The 18,816-nt window shown below is 46.4% G+C and overlaps 1 protein-coding gene across 2 annotated transcripts in view; it reads left to right on the top strand.

The window, feature by feature from the left end:
• CNNM2 (cyclin and CBS domain divalent metal cation transport mediator 2) overlaps positions 1–18,816 on the top strand; it is a 142,447-nt gene that overhangs the window by 121,628 nt on the left and 2,003 nt on the right. Inside the window, exons 4-6 of one of the 2 annotated variants that reach the window (XM_045803018.2) lie at positions 1,652–1,821; positions 12,023–12,116; positions 15,214–15,279. In XM_045803018.2, the coding sequence (XP_045658974.1) occupies positions 1,652–1,821; positions 12,023–12,116; positions 15,214–15,279 (330 nt within the window). The remainder of the gene's footprint in view (positions 1–1,651; positions 1,822–12,022; positions 12,117–15,213; positions 15,280–18,816) is intronic. The other variant, XM_087862744.1, reaches the window with a different exon arrangement.

The following is an 18,816-nucleotide window of genomic DNA, read 5'->3' as shown; positions in this document are numbered from 1 at the left end:
CTAAGTCCCGGGGAGAGCCCGCTGGTGGCGTAGGCTGGCAGTGCAGACCAGACACACCCCGCTGTGTGTCGGACAGTTGAGTCATTCTTTCTCCAGCTTGCCTTGGAAGAACAGTTGGACGTCAGTGGTAACACAGGTGCTATGATTCGCAAAGAAGAAAAATAGATTTTCAGAATTAAATCTGTCTTTGATGATGTCAGTGAAATCAGAAATTCTAAGCGCTTTGACATGGATTTCTCGATGGCCTCTTCGAGCCAGATTAACTTGGGCCCATTCCAGGAGGCAAGCGTTCACATTATTAAAACCGCCAATCCAGCCGGCACTGACTGCTCCAGAAAGGTCAAGGTTGAATGGACTTAAGAGACTGACTAACCCTTCTCACATCCCCAAGTGGCTCTCTGGGTGAAGGGTGAGCTCTGTTGGCCAGGGGGAAACGTGAGAAAATCTGAAGTGCCCAGTGACCTGTAGAAGACGTCTGTGTCCAAGGTGGGCATCCAGTGCCCTTTGGCTGCATGCAGTGTACTTACAATATTTCGAAAAGAAGGCTGACAGTAGCCATGCGATGGAATGTTCTGTACTCTTTAAGATCATGTTTTCAGATACCTAGACATGCTCACAATATAATGTTTAGGACACGGGAAGATACTCATAATTGAATGTGAGGCGAGGAAAAAAAAAAAAACAACATAAAACCATAAGGTCGCTGTGTTTTTGTGCGCACACAGCCACACAGGCCCACGTGCTCACCAGCTGCTCAGAGGGACGGAGCGGTGGGTTCATAGGTAATTTTCTTTTCCTCTTTATCATCTTCTGTATTTTCCAAAACTTCCACAATGTACTACCTTATTTTGTTATTACAAAAGAGCCACAGAAGCTAATACAGAATTTATGGTTCACCTAATGAAAACAATTTTTAAACATATCAACAGTATCTTTAACTGATTTTTCTGATTCTTGTACTGTTCATCATTTCAGAACCACACTTTAACATGAAATGTTCTCCGACTCTGCCTCTGAGATACCATGAAGTCCAGTTTCAGTAGAGGAACCCTAAGCCAGTGATTTTGAGTTTTGTTATCAGAAATAAAATGTACGCCTTTGTCCATACAGATACACATTTTTTGTTAGTTAGCAAGTTGGAGTGCATGTTGCTGTGTGCACGTGCCTTGCTTCTCTTCTGAATCTCCGCCTTCCTTTGTTCCCAGACTCTCAGGGTAGCGGAGTGGGAGACTGAGGTGGAGCACGTCGTCTGGGCACCTGGTACTAACCCACACCTAGATGCTTCCTGACCTTTGCTTCTTCCTTCGGCTGTTGTGGGACAGTCAGACTATTGTGGCCTGTCGAAGGGTGTCCTGGCAGTCAGGAGCCTGCTTCTGGTTGACTTTGATTTGTGTCAGAAAATTAGGGTAACCTTATAGGAACTGAAACCAATGACAGGTTGAAAAGGAACCATTTAAACAAACACGAGACTTGGGCATTTTCTAATTTCTCCCAGGTAATCTGCCCCAGTGGATCACCAAACGGAAGTGTCGTTAATCCATATTGTATTGCTTTGATTCCAAGTATTCTTATATTCTAAACTCCTTAATCACTAGTATAATTTTTTTCCATCCATTTGAAGTGTAATATCAAGTTGTGTTTATATCTATAGAAGTAGAAGCATTTAGCCCATCCCAGATGTCAGAGAAGATCCTTCTAAGGCTGCTAAAGCACCCCAATGTCATCCAGGAACTGAAGTATGATGAGAAGAACAAGAAAGCCCCAGAATACTACCTCTACCAGCGAAACAAACCTGTAGACTACTTCGTTCTCATTTTGCAGGTCAGAAGAATTATTCAATAGTTGTTTGATCTCACTGAGTACCCGTCCTTCCAGTTCTGAGGAGACTTTTCTGTAGGTGAACGGGTGTCAAAGGTTCACACACTTAACTTCTGGGGTTGCCTGATACATGGGAGGATCTCATCCCCCTGTTTTCCTCTCTGTAAAAATAATTTCAGTACAAAGCAATGTCATTAGTTACTTCGGTTTCCAATACTGAGGGTACTTACGGATTGCTGAGGCAAGGAGGCATTCATTTAAAGGACTGTGAATTCAGTTGTTCATGCTTTTTGAAGAGTTTGGAGAATTACTGGTACATATCCAAGTCTTGGTTGGGCCTTTGAAATTTAAGTGTCGTGAGTTCCTGGGGTCCTCTTTTTTATCATCTTCATCGTCTTTTTTTCCACTCTTCGTTAGGACTTGGTCATCTACAACTTCCTAGAGGTAACTTACTATCTCTTCCCTTGAAGACATCATATTAATCCATTTATTGTTTTTATTTAATGTAATCATTACAGCTTCTCGTGCCAATGGAAACCTTGTTCCTTCTCACTGATAACATAATCCACTATATGAGGTGAGAAGGTCCACCCATTCTGGACCCTCCAGGGGCTTTGGTGCTGGAGTGGATAGGAGGCCCTTATTATATCACAGTTTCGTTTGCTGGAACACCGTCCTTGACATGGAAACTAAGATGAACAGTACAATGAATAAAGTGCTGGTTTTATTGACTGCTTATACCTCTTTACGGAAGAATTACTTTTATAGGAAATCTGCGTATACTCAGTACAGGAATCCTAGCCCCTTAAGTGTTTTCCTACTTTTTGGTGATTTCCCAGGTGTGAATGGGAGTATAATGAAAAGTATAGTGTTGTGAGTACTCGGTAGGTCCTGCAATTTATATGAGTCCAGCAAGGTCTCAATTATCTGAAGGATAATTAGGGAGGTTTTTTTTATTTGAAAGCAACCCTTACCGGATGTCTGGATGAGGGAAACTCTGCAAAGTGTTGTGTTCATGACCCTCTTTGGGTCCTATTGTGATGTCTGGAGGCAGAAGTAAGAAACTGTAGAAAAATCTGTGTGTTAACAAGTCACATGCCACTTTCATACATTCTTTCGTAGAAACATCTCTTTGCAGGTTTTCTAGCTCAAGACCCTGATTCTTCTATTAACCTTAGTCTCATTCAACCCTGAACTGTGTTTTTCTTTTTCTCTGGAGATACACACACTTGAACCTCTGAGGGGGGCTGTAGGGAACTTACGTACTGCAGTGAGGGAGTAAAACGCTTATATTTCTCCTAAAAGCTAGCTGTGACTATTCCTTAAACCTAGAGAAACTTTGAGTTACACTAAAGTTTGGATTACACTTTGTTTAGGAGGACTTCGAGGATTGACATAGTGAATTTCAGGAGTAATATTTAGAAACTGTGCGTCTTTCAGTTGTCGATTTTTATGTAGTTAGCCTGTATGAAGCTGTGATTCAGGAATGCTGTTTTGGTGTATAACAAAGCTATTTCCTGGCCGAAAGATCTAAAAATAGATTTTATGGAAGAGGGACTTCATACTCCCTGTTCATTTACAAGTAAATCTTTAAGATATTTTTGATAAGGCATTTGTGTTTATGCTTACCTGTATTTGAATACCTGTGTCATGTTAAGTATTGATACAAATGTGACTTTTTTTTGAATTATGGAACTGATGATGTCATGAGGGTTTTTGTAAATAGTGTATGTGCTGGATTAAGAGGATTTATGGAGGGGTTTAAACTACGGAGTTCAGTGAAGATTAGGTTCTTGCAGGCCAGCCAATTACCTGAGGTACCGGAGTGTAAGAAAATGAAATACCATGATCCCTGTCAATGTAGCACAGCTTTCACCTTTTACAAACTATATTCCAGCCGGAAATGTCACTGGCCCAGCTTTGGAAATTGGTGCCAGGTTTTGGGGCATGTTCCACTGCACGTGCTAGAGCTTTAAAGCAGAAGCAACCTGCGGTATCTGCCTTCCATTCCTGCCCCCAGAGCCAGTGAGCTGCCCTCTTCTGCAGACGCGAGAAAAAACTCTCCCATTAAGTAATTGATGTTTGGAATGTAATTATAAATAGAAACCCATCGCTCTGAGTTTAAACTCTAAATGAAATAAAGTCTAATTTATTCAAAACAAACCATTTAAGATTAATTAAAAGAATTCTTCTGTAAGTTACTGGGCACATACCTCCCACTCCGTAAGTATAAAAAGGCCACCACCTAGAGTTTTATCTGAAAAAGGTAGGTTTTTAAACTAAAATGTATTGGAGAATCAATAAGGAGAGTGATAAAAACACAATAAACACGGAAAGAAAAGTTGATTGGCTCTGCATGTCTTAAATAACAGAACACATACATTCATGCCTTTTATTGAGTTGTTTTCAAATAAAAAGAACCTCCTTAATTATCCTTTCGATAATTGGGACCTTGCTGGACTCAATATAAATTGTAGGACCTACCGAGTACTCATGAATGTGTGTTTCCGTGGAAATGGATAGGAATATAATTTTGGTGGAAGGTTAATTTCCACCATCATAAAAGAGTAAGCATACCAAGAAAAAAATGTTTTAACTTGACTAATACAATTAACTGGAATTTGGAGAAAATTAAATGTAAAGCCAGGGAAATACACTTTTTAAAAAGTTTTATGTGACTTTCATAAAGTTGATGATTTGCCATGTCATATAGAAGTTCTAAACCCAGAAAGGTAGAAATTACTAGAACCACCTGTATAGATCATAATGAAATAAAATTGGACCTAAAAATACATAATTGAAGTATACTAAGCCGTTTTTAAATGGTGACCAGTTCTCTTATAAAGGCTTACGTAAGGCTCAGAACAGGGCGTTATAATGTATTCCCGTGTGTTTTGTGTGCATCTGTATGTATATGAATCTCTCCGGAAGGTTACTCAAAGAGTCTGGTCACAGGTGGTTGCCTCTAAGGAGGGAGACTTGGAGGACTGGGAATAGGGTGGAAGGGAGACTTATTTCTCCCTTTGAATTTGAATTTCTTACCACGTGCACGTATCACCTATTTAAAGAAATGTTGAAAATTAACATCAAACTGATAAACCCTAAGTAGCAACTGAATTGGAAAATATATAGAATATCCTAAAATACAGAGAACATCATTAAAGACATTATTAAATAATACCTTATATGCAATATGTCAAAGAAATTTTATTCTGAGTACTTAAATAAGGGAAAAAATCTGAAATTATCTAGAAAAAGAGCAAAGCAACAAATTGAAAAGAACAAATTAACTTTTTCATGACTATCTTTATTATTTAATAAGAAAGCCTTAAAGCCCATAAATAAAATCAAGATTTGGTTCTTTTATTTTTTTTTATTTTCTATTTTTTTTAAAGATTTTATTTATTTATTCGACAGAGAGAGAAACAGCCAGCGAGAGAGGGAACACAAGCAGGGGAAGTGGGAGAGGAAGAAGCAGGCTCATAGCGGAGGAGCCTGATGTGGGGCTCGATCCCATAACGCCGGGATCACGCCCTGAGCCGAAGGCAGATGCTTAACTGCTGTGCCACCCAGGTGCCCCAAGATTTGGTTCTTTTAAAAGACTAACAAAATCAGTATTCTGTTGACGTAATAAACGTGATAAAAGAGAAACAAAACAAGAAGTTCTCTCTTATCCTTTAAAACAGCTAGATTCAAAGAAATCACTTGGAAAAAAATTGAAACTTGGAGGTGCTCATTTTCTGTATAATACAAATGGGTCAGGATAGTATGAGCGTCAGTTCTCCTAACTAAAAAGGTAGCAGTTAAAGACCAGCAGTGTCCCCGGAAGAGTTACTCACTGTGACTAAATTAGGTTTATTTAGGAATGCAGGACTAGTTTAAGAACAGCAAAACCAAATACACCATGTTAATTAGGTAAAGAAAAAAAATCCTCATGCTCCTATCAATAGATATCAGAAAGGCAACTGACAAAATTAAGCCTCCATTTTTTTAATTTTAGAAAAAAAAAAAAAAAAACCTTTGTAAAAATCCATTATGAATAGTGAACAAAAAAGAAACAGTGCTGCAAAACCAATCATGTCCTTAAACGGACAGCCTCCTTTTGGGAATACATACATTCAATCCCTCATACACATGAATCTAAAGAAATTATTTGCTAAAGCTATCTATGCAAATATATTTATAGCAAATTTGTTAATTAGAAAGTAGCAGTGGTTCATATGTCTCAACCACTTACATTTCCATATGGTGAGACCATCATATAGTGAAGAAGTGGAAAGCACATAGAAAAATGTCAAGTGTGTGCACAATAATTAGAATTATAAACCGTTTTTCGAATTCACAGAGTTGGTATTTTACAGTGAAGGATTTGTTGGTCCTTTGGGGAGTTAAAATGTCTAAGCAAAAATACATATATTATTTTTTTGCAATTTTATGTATATATAAATTGCTCTACATCACATAAACAAATTGATTTTTTTGAGAAAATATGAAGTATAAAGAATACTAGGAAAACAAATAGCTCTTTGCCAATTACAGAATCAGTAAAAGGAACACTTTTTTTTTCCTGGTGTTAATTTTTCTGCTTGATTTCATGCCTCGGATTTTCGTTGTTGTTCAGCTGTTCTACCTGCTCTTCAGGGCCTCTGACAGGGATTCAGAAGGGGTTTTCTCTGTACAGTGAATCTGTTCCCCTTTGGAGCTGGCTGGTAGCATCTTGGAGCTTACACATCCCTTGACATTACTTAAAACCATTTTACGTGTTATTGGAAGAGGACTTAAGCCTTCAGTACCAAACCTTTCTTGAGGATTTTTGAGTTTTAGGGTCCGTGTGTCCCAGTGAATAATAGATCTTTAATACCGACTCAAGTACAGATAGCACCCATTTTAAAGAAAAAAAAAATTACTTGGCTACCCAGTGTTGACCCTATATTTAACAAATTATACTTAGATACGTGTAAATAAAAACTAGGCATAAGCTCCTCTTGCGCTCTTTGAGTTGGAATTTGTATAAACCAAAGCAGACTAGTAATTAACATTTTAAACGTGTCAGTGATGTTGTTTGGCTGCTGGGAAAGTGCCACTGGTCCCTGTAAGGCCAGGGGCTCTGGTGCACACACTTGGGTCTCCGCGCGCCCAGCTATGACTGACCTTTCAGCCCTTGGTTCAGTTTGAGTTCCTCTGAATATTTGTGCAGGATGTTGTGCTGTTATTTGACCTCCACTGGGTGTGACTGGATTTTTAATTTTTGGTCCTCCTCTGTCCCTTTCTCTCCGGTTCAGTGCTCCTCACACTTGCACACGCGTGGAGGAATCACTTGCGGATGCCGTGGGGCTGGGGTGGAGTCTGAAATGCAGCTTATTCCTAACAAGCTCCCAGTTGATGGAGCTGCAGGGCTTAGCCCTGATGGTTCAGGTAGTAGGAGCAACTTCTTCACGATGCAGTCGTGAGCCCTCAGGCACTGGCGCTGACCTCCGGTGGTGGCATTTGGCTAGGAGATGGTCAACCAGATGGTCCAAAATATGTGTACATTAATTTTGACCATCAAAAGTTTGGGTTTTTTTAATTTAAACATTCACGAAGGGAACTTGCTGTCCCACGCCTGCATCTCTGGACTCAGATTGGAAAACAGTTGCTAGGGAACATTTGAGCCACAGAACAGACCCTCTTTGGGTCATGCTTCCCCTCATACGGGGCAGTGCTGGTGAACTTAACCTGATGTTCGTGCCCCTGGGATTCAGTTACTTCCTTTCAGGTGTCAAGTCCATGGACTACTTTGTGATGGTGATATTAAAACCAAAACCAAGACAAAACAGGAACTCCAAGGGGAGCAGGAGATTGCGTCCGGGCTCAGCATCTGGGGCTCGAGGGAGTCTTTGGTCTCCCTGGGTCCGCTGCATCCGCTGACCACTTGATCTTGGCGCCAACGAGGCTAGCGCAGGCTCCCACCTTGTGGCCAGGTACAGCACCAGAGTGCCTTTGGTGCTTTCTGGATGCTTAGGAGCTTTGAAGAGAGTTCCCAAATAACCTTCCTCCAAGAAAGGTGAGGGCGCTTGTGACAGTAACGTTACTTGGGAAACCAGCTTTGCCTAAGACAGGGAGGCCTGCCTTCTCTTCTGTCAGCTTGAACACGGAGCCCTAGCTCTCCCTTGGGGAGCCCGTCATGTCCTGTGCTGATCTGTGTGTGTTGTGATACGTTAGAGTGTAAAGCTGTGGGTGTTTCAGACGTCACACTGGTATGTAGCTCCTTACGGGGAAATAGTCCTTACCTAAGGACACCTGATTGGTCGCGAGGCCATGCAGGCCATTTGCTCATGGGGGCGGCTTCGATTTGTAGACTGGTAGGTTTCTTTGGAAATGGTCACTTTGGGGAGCCATTGACACACGTACAGGAATAAAATGTTTCCCGGATGTTTCTAAAACCTGCCGGCCAGAAACGCTTCACTTGGGTAGCAAGAAGTACAGGGATGGGCCATTTTCAAAACGTAGGATGGTAGACTCCTCTGAAGTTAGAATCAAAAGAACCATGGGATCTTTTAATCCTTTGCAGTTTTATAAATGAAGGAAAATGGGCCTGGCGCGGTGGTTCCTTCGTGTTGATGCCTGACAAAGTTTTCACCAGTTTGAGACAAAGAGGAATAAAGACAGCTGCAGTGAGATCTTCATAAAATTACATATATTCAGTTTAAAGACCTGTCTGTTCTGAAATTATATATTTTCTGTATTTTGAGGGTGAAGATGTCTGGTCTGATGCGAAATGGTGCTTAGACTAGATGGCTGTGTTTTTTTAAAATATCTATATGAAGTGAAAATTCGGCAGTGCCGTGTCTGAGCCTGGAGGGATGTTTTACCAGTTCTGGGAATCTGCACATGAGGAACCGGGGACCCCGTGGACCCCCTCGTGGCCTGGTCAGTGTCTGCTCGGTGGGCCGCGGAAGATGACCGAGCGTGTCCCGAAGGACAGAGGAGAGATGAGCTGAGATGGCTAGGATCCAGAGCTTTGAGTCTTTGTGCGGCTGTCCTTGTTCAGTTCGCGGACTCACAGCCACCATGGCTACGGGGGAGTTTCCTGAGAGGCCGGGGTACGCAGAGGCTCAGAGCTGGGGCCGTTGTTCACAAACAGCCTCATAGCCATGATTCCCAAACACACGTGCCAGAATCAGCTGCAGAGCTTTATGAAAATCCTGCTGCCCAGGTCGCACCCCTAGGAGTTAAATCAGAGTGCCTGGGAGTGGGAGCCAGACATCAGGTGTTTTGTTGTTTAAATCCCCAGGTGTTCCCAGTACCCAGCAAGAGCTGGGAGTCTCTGCCTTTGAGTTGGCTTGGCAGGGGTTCTGTGGTGTGTGTCCTGCCCCGGGAAAAGCTCCTTTGCCAGAGGCAGACCCTGTATTGTTATTTACAGTCTTTTGGGGGAGTGGCTGTTACCCCGCTGGTTCTGAGGACAATCATAAAGAATTGTGAATGGCCGCCATCCGCAGGGACGCAGGATACAAAAGGCCTCAAGGCCTCGTGGCTTGGAAAACAAATGATGCCGGTCCCCTGAACACCCAGAAAGATGGAAGTCGTGATGAGGCTCTGTTGGTTTGATGCTTCCTCTTGATTTTCTTTTTTTTTTTTTTAAGATTTTATTATTTATTTGACAGAGATAGAGACAGCCAGCGAGAGAGGGAACACAAGCAGGGGGAGTGGGAGAGGAAGAAGCAGGCTCCTAGAGGAGGAGCCTGATGTGGGGCTCGATCCCATAACGCTGGGATCACGCCCTGAGCCGAAGGCAGACGCTTAACCGCTGTGCCACCCAGGCGCCCCTCCTCTTGATTTTCTGCATAGAAATTCGGGTTACGAGATGGTCCTGCAGCCGCTGTTGAGCTAATGACTGCAGGCATTATATGTGAACAGAGCCACAGACATATATGTGAACCCCCGATACAAAGTCAAGTGTTAGTGAAGGAAGAAATGGATAAGTAACTGCCGAGATCTGTACCATCTCGTGCTTAGTTTTATTGTTCACAGTGTCTATTATATCCCTACCCGTCCTCTTCTTTCCCTCCTCTCTTAAGGGACCCTGCCTCTGCGGCCAGTCACTGCCTCACATCTGATCTTTCCTGCCAGCTTCCAACTTTTGCTCCCTTAGTGACCCCCTCTTCCCCCTCTATACTCCTTTCCCCTGCCTCCCTTCTCTCCCCCGTCCTGGATCTCCATCCTGATCTTCCTTTTAACCTTCACTCATTCTTCCGCTTCAGCCTTTCTTGGTGGACCCCTTCTCGATGGACTCTTCTGGAAGGGACGGTGTCTTGTCCCCCCCTTCCCACTGTTTATATCCGCGCTCATGGTGCCCATCTTCCGGTCACTTAGAGCAAACTTCTGCTAAGATAAGTGACTCCCCCTCTCTCCTTTACATTTCCTTCTTCCTTCTGCTTTCACCAAACTGTGTGGATCCCTTACCCATAGCTTCTCCCTAGCCACCTTCTTCCAGCCCTGTGGTTCCCAGCCTCGTGGGAGCCTGGACTCCTGGAGCTGAGCCCGTGTGCAGGCACCAGCCTTACTAGTCCATCACCCCAGGAGCTCCACGGCCTCCCTGGCTTTCCAGACTGTTCTTGCAGCCCCATCTGCCCCACCTTCCTGCACAAACCCAGTGAGCCTGGCCGTCTGCTGTCTCCCACCTCTGACCGGCCCTCCCTTCTCTTGGCTCAAATCCTACTCCTTAGATTTTCCTTCCTGTACGAAATATGTAGAACAGGAAGTTATTTTTTTCTCCAAATCCCTTGGATTCTTACCATCTTTTTCCTCATGGAGAGTTTTTGTTGACCGCCTTGTGCCATCTAGTCTTGCACTGCTCCCGTCTGTCTCATGTGTTGAAACTCTCGAGTGGCAAGGACGGTCTCTGCACAGGACCCCACGGTCTGTCCAGGGCCCCGTGTGCTGTGCGGTCTGGGTTCCCGGCCCCCGATTGTCGGCAGGGTGATTTTACATTATGGATAGCGTTGTCAGCTCCTTTCTTACAGCAAGAGAGTTGGTTGGGGAGTGATCAAACTGGTATTTTGAGTGAAGGAAAACCTAAAAGAGACAGTAGATCGTTTTCTAAAGAAGCGATTTGAGGAAAGTCTCCCTAACTGGGAATTTAGTGTGTAACGATAGGGAGTGTTCAAAATAATTGTGGGCGTTAGCGGGCAGTGTAGCGAGCACGTTGGTCAAGCGCTTGTTCTGCCCTTACTTAACCCTTCTGAGCCCCCTCCTGATTTGTAAGACGGTGGGGGTAATTCTGTCTGCCTCATGGAGTTATGAGCATTTGAGTGAATTGATAAAGTACTGACTTGTTAGCACAGTTCCCCTTCAATAAGTGGTACCGTCATTTTTATTCTCGAATCATAAGGGATGTACCGTAAAGGAACCCGTCACTGGAGAGGCGGCCACCTCTGAACAAGAGCCGTTTGGTGTCTGAGTAGGCTATTCCAGTCGCCTGGAAAATGCGTGTTAGGTGCCTTCCATGCGGGGATCACGGTGGGCCCTCAGGCTAGCAGGGTGAATGAGGCATCCGCAGGCCGTCCCAGGGGAACGGATGCGTGAAGCTGTGGACAAGTTAGAGGAAGAGAAGGCGGGGGGAGACTTAAGGGAGAGGTTTTGTCCTGCTGTAAGGAGACTTGCTAAGGTGCTTTTGCAAGACTGTGAGGAGGAAGTTTGGGGGTGTTGCAGTGCCCGTGGGGGGTCTGGGCGACAAGGGGCCCAGCCTGCAGACACAGGATGCTGTGTTAGCAGGACCAGAGTGAGTTCTGTCCCTGGAGCCCATTTAGTCCATGGCCACTAATGGTGTTCACCCTTCATCCTGATGCTGTTCCAACTCGGGTTCCTGCAAGACCAGGTCTTCCCCAGTGTTTGTCCCCCTGATGGGGCGAGAGCACCATCTTTTTATTACTGGAGGGTTCCTGAAGAATCCATGCATGAACCTGGGATGCTAGGAAAAAAACACTAAGCAGGCTCACAGAAGTTAAACCTCACATGGTTATCTCTGCATCTCCAGCCACATCCAGTTTCCATGTTCAAGATGAATTAACCCTCTCTGCTAAGTGGGAAGGAGTATGTGAGGCTTTCTCCTGGGATGGTTGGGAAAGGAATTCAGACAGAAATCTGAGGGAGGACAGATCTTGCACAGAGCTTGCTGAGAGATTGGTGTAACTGGACTGAAAACGCTCCCCTTTTCTTCTCACAGGGGAAAGTGGAAGTAGAAGCTGGGAAGGAAGGTATGAAATTCGAAGCCAGTGCTTTCTCCTACTACGGTGTGATGGCTCTCACAGCCTCGCCAGGTGAGCGCCCCTCCTCGGCCCCTTGGGGCAGGGCTGGGTTTTAGGACAGAACGCCCTTCCACGGTCACCTTTCTGTACCTGCCAGCTAACCCTGTTTATGTACGTCTGGAACTTTTTATTGCATCCGGACCCCACTGCCACCACACCCTCGAAGTCACTGTCCCCAGACCGCTGCCTTGACTTGACTTCTAAGCGTAGACTAGTTTTGCCTGTTTTTGAACTTGGTGCAAAAGGACTGATGTGGGATGTGTTCTCTCGAGTCTGGCCCCTCCCACCCAGAGTCGTCCTTGTCACATCTGTCGCCGTTGCTGTGTGTTGCTTACACCTTATTTTTTCTCATTGCCGTGCAGTGGTGCATTGTGTGAATACACAACAGTGTACTGTGTTCGTTGCCGTTGGACATGGGGTAGTGTCCTGTCGGGGGCCAGCGCTGTGTGGCTGCGCCGACCCTCATGCACGTCTTCCGGCGCGTGTGTGCGCGTTTGTGCCAGGCGTCTGCGTGCGAGTGGCACCGGGGGCTCCCGGCCGGGGCACCCAGCGCGGTGCGCGCTGCTGCCTGGACTGACGCGGGTTCCAGTTGCTCTCCACCCACCGCTAGATGTTGTTGAGTCTTTCAAGTGTTCGCTGTTCTGGAGGTTTTTAAATTTGCGTTTTCCTGAGGATGAACGAGGCTGTTAATGGGTATTTATTGCCTCTAGCCAACTCTTGTCTAGACAGCTGGTCAGGTGAGTCTGCCAGCTAAGGAGGGGTGTGCCCTAGGGTGTCGACTAATTGTTCTGGGCACCAGACGCCAGCAGGTGTACCTAGTAGGAACGTGGAGTGCGGGTAGCTCTGGCTCTTGCTTGCTTTGCAGTTCCCCCGGCTGGACCGGTGCCGACAGGTAAACAGAGGTGCTGGAGTGCCATCTTGTGGCCACAATGCCAAATGACATGCTGCACTAGGAAACTTACAAACCCCAAACTTAAAAATAGACCATCCTAAAACAACCTGGGCGCTTCTGGAAATCAGTCTCCAAAGGGGAGGGGATACCCCCAGACGCATCTTTTTGTGAGCTTAGTCTTCATCTGCCGCCCCACACAGTGTCCCGGGCACCCAAAGATGTTACTACAGTTAGGAAGCCAAGGAAACGTTAAGGATTCTCTCCTCAGCCTCCCCTGCCCCAGACGCATCTTCTCACTACCCTCCTGTGGGGTTTTCAGCCACATTCGCCAGCCTCCTCATTGTGAGCTGCTGATGCATACCAGTGTGAACATGGGCCACTTAACTGCGAGTGTGGTAAACTTGAAGGTGATCTGTTCTCACTGCTCGTGAGGAGGCAGGGTGGTCCCGAACTAATCTGGGAGGCCCTGGGCCACAGCTGCAGTCTCACTGCACATGGGTGGCTGCCTTTGAGAAAGGTCCTTGGCTTTCTCCTTTCTAAAAGGACATAACAAGGTGACCTCGTGTGACTGTGAGAAGAATAGAATATGATAATGTTTATCCGTGCGAATGCTTTGTAAACTTGAGAGCACAGAGGAGATGTCGGTGGAAGAGCTGGGTTTTGAGCTCATGACCACTGTATGGCAGCCAGATTAGCCCCAGGTTAGCAGAGTCAGATGGCTTTGAAAAGAAAGTTGCAAGAGTAGGGAGACAATCTTACCGATCACTGGTTCTTGAAACCTAAACATTAGCCCAATTTATAGTGAACTGTGGGTTCATGTAAAGGCAAATCCCATTCAAAAAGGAGTTGAGGAGCAGGTCTCCCATACAGGAAGCCTATGGGGCTGCAGCCTGGCCTCCTTGGGAAATGCCAGGAAGGAAGGGGATCTCATTAATAGCATCTTACTACAAAGCCCAGTATTTTACTTGACAAGTAGGATTAGGGATTTTGTATATTCGTTGAGAGATACAATTAGTGCCCTAATCTCAAGATAATGTTTCCATTTATTAATGTTGATTGCCTAGGAAAATCCTACAATAATCAGTTTCAAGACCTGCCCAATTGTGTGTCAATTATACTGCAATTTAAAAACAAAAACAGAGGGGCGCCTGGGTGGCTCAGTCGGTTAAGCATCTGCCCTCAGCTCAGGTCATGATCCCAGAATCCTAGGATCGAGCCCTGCGTCCAGCTCCCTGCTCAGCGGGGAGTCTGCTTCTCCCTCTCCCTCTGCCCCCCGCCCCTGCTCATGCTCTCTCTCTCTCACTCTCTATCTCGAATAAATCTTTAAAAAAAAAAAATGGGGCGCCTGGGTGGCTCAGTCATTAAGCGTCTGCCTTTGGCTCAGGGTATGATCCAGGAGTCCTGGGATCGGGCCCCACATCAGGCCCCTCTGCTTGGAGCCTGCTTCTTCCTCTCCCACTCCCCCTGCCTGTGTCCCCTCTCTCGCTGGCTGTCTCTCTCTGTCAGATAAATAAATAAAATCTTTAAAAAAAAATTTTTTTAAAAAGCAGAAACAAAAAAAACCCTGCCTAGGAAATAGCACTCGTGCCGGCGAGGGCAGTTGTTGATTGGACTTTTCAGTCAGACAGACCTGACTCTCTGAGTAGCAGGGATGAGGATGACTTTGGTCCGCCATTTCCGGAAGACCTGTGCGGAGCGTTTTTTATTTACTTTCCTCGAATACTTTGAACTTTCAAAGTATTCCAACAGAATATCAGGTCAAAATAACGAGAGTAAGGATGTCCGTGAATCGAATACCTAACTGCTTGCCCCAGGTAGGGACGCTGTAGGCTCTGCTCGCGCGGACGGCTTGGGTCATGCTCTTGGGTCGGTTGATAAATTGTGCCCCCCTTTTGTGTGGCTCATTGTGATTTAAATCCTTAAGGAGAGCACGTTTTGAGCTCTAAGCCCCAATAGAGTATTAATGGCTTAAGAGATTTTTAGGCTAGTAGAGAAGCATTTGAATAGGATTTCTTCTGATTTCAGGCTCCCTGTGTTCCTCTTCCTGGAAAGCAGTGTGTGTTCCTTCTCAGTTTCCATAGTGTCCTGCGGGCTTTTGCGTTTCTGAGATCGAATGCTCCTATTAGTAGAAGAGGCATCCGCTCCTGTCCCCTGAGTGCAGAGATCTCCTGTCTCGCCCTCTGACGCGGTCTCACCCTGTTTTTCTCCATTTTTCAGTTCCTCTGTCCCTGTCTCGTACCTTTGTTGTCAGCAGAACAGAGTTGCTAGCCGCAGGTTCTCCAGGTAACTCTGCATGTTTCCTTTTCCGTAATTCTTCCGGTTGCCTCCCTTGACCCCACAAAAGCCTGGCCGGCCAGATCTGTCCCCTGTGTGTGGTCAAGGCCGTTTGCCGTTTCGCCGCGACGTCTCCAGCTCCGCGCCTGCAGACACCGCAGCGAGCTGCCCGGGGACGGAGAAGCCCTGCGCGGTCGGGCGGACCGGGGGCCTGGCAGGCGGGCTGCGGGCGTGCGCACGGCCGACCCACAGAAAGCGAGCACGGTGCCGACCCGGCTCGTCCCGGCCCCCGCCACGCCGCTGACCTTGGGTTTTCAGGGCGGCACAGGGGGGCTGCTCCTGGTTCTTTGACCTCAGCAACGTCATGGCGTGTGGAGCTTGCAGAGGCCCCAGGGCCTCAAAACCTGGGGGTGCTTCTCCAGAAACACATTCAGTCCAGAGCCTCCAGGACTGTGAACGAGCACCCCGTCCGCCGAGGCCCCGGCGCTCCTGGTTCCGTTCCTTTGGTCCTTGTCCCGGGATCCGTGTGAACGGGCCCGCGCGTCCCCGCCTGCGTCGGGGCCGCGCTTCTGTCTCCCTCTGTCTTGCGAGCGGGCTCTGTGCTCGTTCCTCACCGGCTGCCGGGTGCTGCCCTGCAGGAGAGCTTGGTCGTGCCTGCCTGATCCGTCCAGCAGCTAAAAAGAAAGGCAAAGGTTTAATCTTCCTTTAATTAAAATTGCTGAGCTTTTGGTGGTACAATTTTTCTGTATTTATTTTGTTCCACACAGCTTATATTTTAAAATCTGATGAAATTGGCGTTTCCTAATCCAGATTCAGCAAAATTCGCAGATGCTGACATTTAGTCAGAGAGGCAATACTTGTGTTGCCTCACGGCTTTGCTCTGAAAAGGCTTGGGGTGTGTGGGGATAAGATCTTATTTGTAGGACTGTTTGAATCAAACCAGCTGGTAGAAGATACCTGATACACAGCATACATACGTAAGCCCAGAAACATGTACTTGTGTATTTGTGTATATGTGTATACGTTCATGTTTTTTCTCCCTGTTTTGTTCGCCGGCATTGGCTATGTGTTTAAAATATCACAGATGCTGAACAAGAGTGACTTTTGGGTGAAGCTCCTGAAATGTCATTACTTGTATTTTACTTTTCCCACGCAACTTAGAGATTTCTTAGCCGTGTCCACTCTGTCTGGTCCTGTAATAATTTAAAAAACCAAAATGCCATTTTGTGGGTGCAGGCCTTCAGGATGCTGGCATTACAATAGTAGGGTACCGAATAAGTGGAGGTTGAACTAAACCAGTGATTTCCAGCCTATTCCAGAAGGTGCTTTGTGGTTCTGTTAGAGGAGGCTGGGAATGTTTCTTTAGAGTATCTTTCTGGCTCACTCCTAAAAAGAGAGAATTCCTAGGTGAGATGACTAAAAAGCAGAAAAAAACAGTGCTGAGAAGGCATAAGAGGAATTAAAATGGAAAGGTGTTTTTGTTATCATAATTATAAAAATTTGGCACATAAATTTGGCCACAAAACATGACCTGAACTGGGACCTGGCCACTTAAAGTCTTTATTCTCCTTGGTGTGAGTACTCGTCTGTCTCACTGCATGTTGATGAAAGGCTGGTCGTGCTGGGTCCCTGTCACACTTGCTGCTGCAGAAAGGGTCCCGGAAAACGGGGTCTGCTTCCCCAGACTGCGGCCGGGACGTCGGGCAGTGGGTTCCTGGCAAAGGCAGGGGCTCATCTCACAAAACTGAGGGCAGTGGGTTGAGAGGAAATGGAGTGGGAGTCTAGATACCTTGGGGGAAACCAGAGAGATTGCTCTATCATCGTCTTCAGGTGGAAAGAACAGAAGACCCAGAGTTAAGGCCTCTGACGTCTGCCTGCCAATTCACAGTCTGATCAGTAAGCAGGGTGCCCTTCGAACGTTTCGGGTTTTTAACCTTCCGATTTTGACACACAAAAGTAAACACTGTAGAAATGGTGATGTGATTTGGGGTTAAAGCCCAGGGATACAGTGGGATCCGTCAGCCCGAGTGATGCTCTCACGAGCGCAGAGAGGCTCGGACTGAGCTCGGCGCCTAGCGGCGGGGTCTGGGGCGAGGCAAGCGGGGAGTGGAACAGTGGTAACTGGGCTTACCCGTGGGCTAGTTAGTGGGCATCGGATGCTGTGCTAAGCACTTTATACACTACCTCCTTTGGAGTCCTCGTCGGACCTTATGAGGCGGGAACTACCACCTACCTGTTACATAGAGATGAGGAATCTGAGGCTTAGCGGAGTGGGGTCATCTGCTCAGGGTTCCCTCCTGCTGAAGAGGAAACGTGATAAATTACTCATTTGCCTTGTTCTCTTAGAAGATAAGTGGAAGCAACCAGAGGAAATGCTACTCTGCGTTTAATTTTGAACAACAGAAAATCTGACAAAATTGTAGGGGAAGTTGTGCTGTGACAGTTTTAGGAGAAAGGGAACTCGCCATTTGAGGTTCACTGCGTACTTACCATGTTTGGTTCTGGTGATCATAGTTTAAGAGCTGAGTGGAAGGAATCTCAGACGGTGGTCAGGACGGGGTGAGAGGTGGTGAAACGTGACGTGAAGGACGTCAGAAGTATTTAGGTGGACAAAAAGAGGCCGAAGGAGAACACAACTATCTTCAGACTTTTCAGGGTTCTTTCAAGTAGCAGAGGAGTGGCGGTCCCTCAGTGGAGCTCTGTGGAGTGGAGGGAGAGACTGCCCTGTCGGTCTGAGGGGGTGGATTTTGATGGGCATGATGGCAGATGGGGGAGAGTTGACGGGATGACCAGCGAGGGCCAGCTCCTCTGTGGGGGTGTCTGTCAGGGGCATACTGCAAAGACAGACCAGCCTGATCTCCGTCCGAATCGGTCCCCTCTAGTCCTGTGACGGTAGATTTGATTGGAAAAGCAAAAATGGAGGCAGCCTTGATGAGGGTGGGGGTGGGTTTTATTTTCAACAAAATGTATGTTAGGAGCTGTGGTCACCTTGCCTTTGAGAGTGACAACCTAGACTCACTGAATTTCCTTTCACTTTGTTTTAACGAACAAATACTGTCCATCTCCTCGAAGACTCCTGCAAGACCTACGATCCCTTAAGGCTTTTAAGAGTTTGGTGTCTTCTAGTGTTCCTGAAATGCTGAGACACCCTTGGGCTGCCCGATGGGGATGTGATTGGGGTCAGAGACAAAGATAATAGGTTCAGTTAGGGGGCATGGTATGGTATGAGCAGACAGAACTCTTTTGATCCCTTTAAAACACTTATTAGTTGACAGACATTCTCAAGAGTACTTTGCTTTTGCTTCTGGCAACATAACAAAATGCTGCCCTCCCACGCCCCGTTTTCTATGCGGGAGCTTCTCTCCCCACGGCCTGCGCACATCACGGCACCTGGGGATGCGTACAGGTGCGGTCAGAGCCTCAGGAAGGAGTGTGTGTGTGTGTGTGTGTGTGTGTGGTGTATGCACGCACGCACACACACGGGGCCGAGCAGGGGAACGGACCGGACCCCTTGCTGACGGGCGGCCTTCTAGGCGGTGAGCTGTA

The sequence above is a fragment of the Ursus americanus genome, chromosome 6 (assembly GCF_024610735.1).
Source record: "Ursus americanus isolate L20-20 chromosome 6, mUrsAme1.1.p, whole genome shotgun sequence".
Classification (NCBI taxonomy): Eukaryota; Metazoa; Chordata; class Mammalia; order Carnivora; family Ursidae; genus Ursus; species Ursus americanus.
The sequence above is the reverse complement of the archived record's forward strand: the minus strand, read 5'-3'. Positions and strand labels throughout refer to the sequence as shown.